Source organism: Lipotes vexillifer, unplaced genomic scaffold (assembly GCF_000442215.2).
Source record: "Lipotes vexillifer unplaced genomic scaffold, Lipotes_vexillifer_v1.1 scaffold1477, whole genome shotgun sequence".
In the NCBI taxonomy this organism is placed as follows: Eukaryota; Metazoa; Chordata; class Mammalia; order Artiodactyla; family Lipotidae; genus Lipotes; species Lipotes vexillifer.
In genome coordinates, this window is record NW_006776536.1 from 354,939 (window position 1) to 361,271 (window position 6,333).

The 6,333-nt window shown below is 39.5% G+C and overlaps 1 protein-coding gene across 1 annotated transcript in view; it reads left to right on the plus strand.

The window, feature by feature from the left end:
- KMT5B (lysine methyltransferase 5B) overlaps positions 1-6,333 on the plus strand; it is a 51,452-nt gene that overhangs the window by 28,400 nt on the left and 16,719 nt on the right. The window contains exons 4-6 of the mRNA XM_007450408.1: positions 531-599; positions 4,881-5,046; positions 5,434-5,543. Of these exons, the coding sequence (XP_007450470.1) occupies positions 531-599; positions 4,881-5,046; positions 5,434-5,543 (345 nt within the window). The remainder of the gene's footprint in view (positions 1-530; positions 600-4,880; positions 5,047-5,433; positions 5,544-6,333) is intronic.

Genomic DNA, 6,333 nt, shown 5'->3' on the forward strand with positions numbered 1-6,333 from the left:
AGGAATGGATGCTTTCAGTAATGCGCCCTCGTTCAGGCTGCATGACCAGTGATTTCATGGTATCCTGAGGAGTTGGGGGACATCACGTTGTAAAGAAATGGGAAGACTCCTCAGGGCACAGACTTCAGCCTGTGTAGTCCTTACTAATCCTTCCACTACTGTAACCATCTAATTTTTATTTTCCTTATTTATATATTTGATTATTCGTATCCACTGTTGAATATGAATTTATAAATCACTTTAAATGCCTCTTGAATATCAAGTGCTTGACTAGAAAGCATAAAGAAACTTTTCGACCTTCTAACTTAATATAATCAAGGGTAAAATGATGTTATGTGGGAAGGAAAGCGTTTTAGCTTCCTGGACTTTGTTACCATGCTAGGCCGACCCGTGGCTTCATAAAGTTCTTGAATATCACAGCGTTTTAGGGATTTCTGCTACAACCAATATTGTAAGTCTGTTTAGAAATTACAAGTACAAATTATACAAATAGTTTTTTATTGTTGTTGTTTGTTTTTGCATTTATATAGCGCCTTTCCTTCGAGGAGCTCAAGGCATTTTTCAAAATCTGACAGTTTTTCTCACAACAACCCTGTGAGGTAGGTAGAGAGCATTACAAACAGTAATAAGATACAAACTAACCTGTTTCAGCCTTTATAAATGTTCTTTTATGTTAAGTAATTGGAGGTGTCAGCATAAACACGATTTTTAGAACATTTTGCAAACCCTTTAAAATAGTTTGCTCTTAGTAATAGCTATATTTAAAAAACCACTTGTACTCCATAAGAGGGTAATTTTAAGAGAAATCATTCATCCAAAAATCAGGAGTCACTCCATGGGATTAGCTGAGCACTGATTGCAGGACTCAGCCAGGTATGTTTCTGGTTGCTGTTTATTTTCAGGTCAAGAAGGAATGAAGAGCTGTGGTCCTAGCATGACTCCTCCACTCGGCATCTACGAACTGTCAGTTCGCAGTTAATCTTTCTTCAAGGGGGAAATGTGTTCACGATGTTGACTCATGGTTTTATTTTATATCTTAAATATTTGAGCATTTTTCTCTCTCTTCCTCCCTCCTTCCCTTGCTCCCTTTTTTCTGTCCCCCCTCCTCTTTCCCCTCCCTCCAGTAGCTCTTGGTTGTACATGCTAATGGAAGGGCACGGTAGTGCAGCTAATACAAATCTGCAACTTTTCTTCATTGCCACAGTGGTCTCTTGGGTTTGGAAACAGAAAAACCAAATAGCAAGAAAACCTGGGAAGTCAGTCTCTGGAAAGAGTGGGGAACAGGTGTGTGGGAGTGTGAATTCATATGTTTTTTTCTGCCCCTTTTAGTAGTAAATAATTGTAAATGACATATTTTTAAATTTCTTATACCAGCCATTGATCAGAGAGGTGTGGAAAGAGAAAAATAAATGTTTGGTTTATTTAAAGTTGCAAATGTTAAATATTAAGAGGGAAGAGGGGCACGTTGATGTGGAAATGCCGAATACCGGTCTCTCTTGCCTCGCCTGCCATCCCAGCCCACCCCAACCCACCCCCAAATAGTTTGTTTCCACCCCTTTCATGGTGCTGTCAGGGTACCAGTCAGCGCTGTCTCTGGCCGAGCTCAGTGCTGGCACTCAGCGGTAAATACAAGTCAGACCCTGTTCTCATGACAGAGCGACACAAGAGGGCCCTCGTGGTTCAGATAAGAGCGGAGCTGAGAAGGGCCTGGGTAACAGTCCCAGTCCTTCCAGCAGTTATAGCCCTCATTGGGCCTTATTTTCCTCATTTATGGAACAAGAGATAAGTTTTAGATAATCTAAATTTTCTCCTAGCTTTAGGAGCCATGGCGTAAGGATAGCTTTGTGCAATTCGTATGGGAGATTTAGAGTGATTGTGGTTAAGGAGAGGACAGAGCGTATTTTTCTATTCAGTAATAGAAAATTACTTTAATTTTTTCTAAGGTCCTCAGGGCCTTTTGCTCTGGCCCTAATAGTTGTAACAATCTTACGTTATTAAATAATTTTTATTTCCCCGCAGTTTTTGTTACAATGGGATTTGACTGGAACTGTCAGCCAGGTGATTTTGATGTTCTTCTATAGGGTTATGGAAAACAACTGTCTCTTCCCCTTCCCATCTGCACCCAGAACCATTTTCTTCCTCCTTTGCCTCACTATCATTTCACGCCTATAGCAGCCAACTGTGACAGTAAGTTTTGACAGTACATTACATTTTAAGCAAAGTAGAGGTTCTTGCTTAGCGGGCAACAAGGGACAGTTTGGGGGATTTGTGTTTGAGGCAGTAGAAGGCAGGAAAGCAGAAGTAAAAGTCACAGGATATGTGGAAGGCAGAATATTATTAACTCAAGAGCTGATTATTTTGTGTTGGTTTTAGCATATAAATTGTTTGGCATCATGAACAAAGAGTAAACAGAAGGATAGCTGAAAGGTATTTTTAGATAGGGAGGAAGTTTCAGGAAGCGGAGAGCACACGTAAAACCTGTCAGGAATAGCCAGTGTCCATTCCAGGTCTGTCACTTACTTTCTGCCATGTTCTTAAGATCTTCAGGTGAACTTCGTCCTGACTCTTGCTCTCTAATGTGTCGAGCCATGCATTTACTTTACAAGTGGCACCATTGGTCAAGTCCCCCGTTGAACATGTAAAGATTGCTTGGCTCCTGTCGTTTGCAGCCCCATCCATCACTTAACATCATGGATTATTCATCGTATTTGCTCAAAGTGAACTACTGCTTTTCTGTTTACAGCGTAAAACTCCGGTTGTCTGTTTCCCATCACTTTGTATTGCCTGGAGTGGTGTGCCTTAGCTAACAGCTGCTTGGTGGTCTTATCTGTCCTTCATTTGCAAATAACCCCGTGGTGTAGGGTTGCAGCCAAGAAGGATTTAGACTGAAGGTTTCTTAGTGACAAAATCACTTAATGATGGCTGCAAGTAAGTGGTTTAATATTATAACTGTGGAAGTTTGGACAGCTCTGCAGATCCTTATGGTAGTGGCTCTCTGATACCATGGTCTGACAGCCTGTCTGTGAGGGCTGGTGTGCTAACGGATTGAAATGGGAAATAAAACAGGGCACTCACTGTCCGTTTCTTCATATGACGTCTCTAGAACTCCCTCAGATTGTTGTCCTTAGCAGTTTTAAGAGCTTTTACTGAAACTGGAGCCTGCAGCTAGTAAGTTCCTGGAGGTGTCAGCATGCTCACACGTCTGAAGGCCTCTAGAGATCCTGCCTAGCAAATTGTGTTACTGTCCTGTTCCTCATGTCTCCCCGCTTCCTCGTTTTAGACTCCTTCACTGTCGCTCGCCAGCTGACTCCCTCGGCTCCTGTCATCTCTGAATCGAGCCTAAGACCCTCTGCTTAGAATTTCTCTCACTTTGTCTTCCTTCTTTCGATTCCTTCCTGCCTATAGTAATATTCTGCTTTTTCTTTAGAAATCTAAATTCACCACTTGCCTCATTGCCCAAATCAAAGTCAACTCCAAACCGCCCCCTTCCCAAACAAACCTCACACCTCAGTTACAATTTCTGTACTTTAAAGTGCTGCAGCAGTGTTGTTTGTACCACATGAACATGCACTTGCATATTGATGCCTTGCTTATCTGTTTGATGCATGAATATGGCTTTCGGTCCCAGCAAAATTTTACCTTCAAGAACAGTAGCCATGTCTTCTAGCTTATATTTTCCACCATAGCACATGTGTACACAGCACCTAATAAATAAGCCTTGGTGAAATATTGTGGCTTAAAATCTCACTGAAATGTGTTGAATACATTTGTGATAGCTTATTTGGAAAACAAAATACTGCTTGAATGCTTCCCTCGCTGGAGTCTATGCTAGATGTTATCTCGGTTTAGAATTCTCAGGTGTCTGCGATGTGCAGTTTTAGATGCTAGAGCAAGATTCATAGTTCAAATAGTTTTTCTCCTGAGGCACTAATATTTTTTTCTTAATGTGTTTTATTTGAAGAACAGTCTGTAATTCCTTGTTTTGTTGGATGTTAATTTTTAAAAAAAACCTAACCTTATTTTGGAAAGTAGACCAAATGAAATCGACATGAGAAGAAATTTTGGAATTAAGATCCAAGTACCTTTAATCATATTACATGTTTTATTGAGAACAAAGCTTTAAAATGAGTACAGCTTAAGTTTTACTTGGGCCATGATTGTATCATGTGTTAATATGTGCATAGCCATGTGATATTGTGTAGTCATTACAGCTGATTTTACATGGAAGCCTTCTGAAATTCTACCCCAGCAGTTTTTCCTTCCATCACCACTACAACAGTATCACCGCTAGAGTTGTACTCTTGCACACTTTTTGTTCTCTGAGCGCAGTTATCAAAGATTAATTTGACATGGATGTTGGAACATCAAGGTGTGTTTCAAGACCTGTTGGGATGCTTAGTTCGGGGTTTTTCTAACTATGTACATAGAGGATGTTTTTGTTTATGGCATATGATTCTGTTTGCTTCATCCTTCTTCTGAAGCTTATGGCCTTGCACTCTGCTGGCTTGATTCTGCATGTTTTAAAAAAGTCTTGTCATTCTAACTCAATTAGATGAGCTCTGTTCTAGGTCTGTCGTTCTGTACCTCCCAAAGCAGATGACTAGTTATAAAAGCCTGAATCAGACAGCTTTCATTTGAATCACCTGGTCACCTCTTAGTTCATGAGCTAACTGAAATAAAGATATGAAAGTATAGGTTGAAGAAAAAGAAATTACATCTCCTGGTGATCAGTATTACTTTAGTAATAATCATCGAGATTACTTATTATTACTCTTTTGTTAGGTCTGGCTGTTTTTAGGTTACTTTTTTCACAAGATCTCTTAAGCAGTGGCCCGAGGATGATGGAAGATAACTAAAGTTACTGTTCTGATTTCTTTCAGATTTCGGCCTATTAAAGGAAGACAAGAAGAACTAAAGGAAGTAATTGAACGTTTCAAGAAAGATGAGCACTTGGAGAAAGCCTTCAAGTGTCTGACTTCAGGGGAGTGGGCTCGGCACTATTTCCTCAGCAAGAGCAAAGCGCAGGAGAAGTTATTCAAGGAACATGTGGGTTCAGTGACCAAATTAAGACTGTTGATCTGTTTGGATGAGAGTAAAGGAAACTAAAGCCTAAATTTTAGGGAACACTGAAATTTTAAATCAGATTTTCATAAAACTAATCAATATATGCAGACCTAATAACACATCAGATAACTTGTATGACTATATCCATAGAGAAAACTCTGTCATCCAGAAAGGAAACTTAACTGTGAACTTTGAGAGTAACGTAGCCAAGTCACCAGGTACACAAGTATGGGAAATTTTAAAATAACAAAATTTGTTACTTAATCTTAAATTTTTTCATTGTTGGTGGTGGTTTGCTTTTATAATTCTGAGGAAGTCTAGCAAGATAAATAATGTAAAGTAGGTATCAATTTTTTTTTTCTGTTTTAGGTATTTATTTACTTGCGAATGTTTGCAACCGACAGTGGATTTGAAATATTGCCTTGTAATAGATATTCATCGGAACAAAATGGAGCCAAAATTGTTGCAACAAAAGAGTGGTAACTATTATACTAGCATAAACCCGTAAAGTAATTTTGTTTAAAGTTCTCTCTTAAATTACTGTTCATGTGCTAAGAAAGTTGTAGGAAGGAATAAGGCCAGAGCTTACCCTAAAGGAGCCAGTGCAGTGCCAGTGCCTCAGCCCAGTGACTACTGGGGTCAGGACAGTGAAATTAGAAGTCTGAGTTGGGGACTTCCCTGGAGGTCCAGTGGTTAAGACTTCGCCTTCCAATGCAGGGGGTGCGTGTTCGATCCCTGGTTGGGGGGCTAAGATCCCACCTGCCTCGAGGCCAAGAAACCAAACATAAAACAGAAGCAGTATTGCAACAAATTCAATAAAGACTTAAAAAAAATTTTTTTATAAAAAAAAAAAAAGAAGTCTGAGTTGAACCAGATCCTATCTCTAAGCCAGAATGCTTTGTGTTTTCCTTTCATTGAGTCTGGATGCCTGCTCAAGGACTACTGAAAGGTTAGGGATGCTGGGGTTGAATAACCTGGCTTCCAGAGTCAGTTTTTTACTGGCCTATAAGAAAGGTTATGTAGGAATTTTGTGCATAGAAGCTTCCTAGCACAATGCCTGCTTCAAAATATATATGTGTGCCAGCTTAAATAAAAGTAGTAAAGTTGAGCCCAGCTATGAGGGATAAAAGCCGTACATGAAAGAGAGAATACGTGATTATATCTTTCCTCTAATTCCTATTCCCTGCCTTATCTCCCAGAAGAAATATGTAACCCCTCTCTTACACCACCCCCAGTATTTTTTTTTTTTTTTTTTTTTTTTTTTTTTTT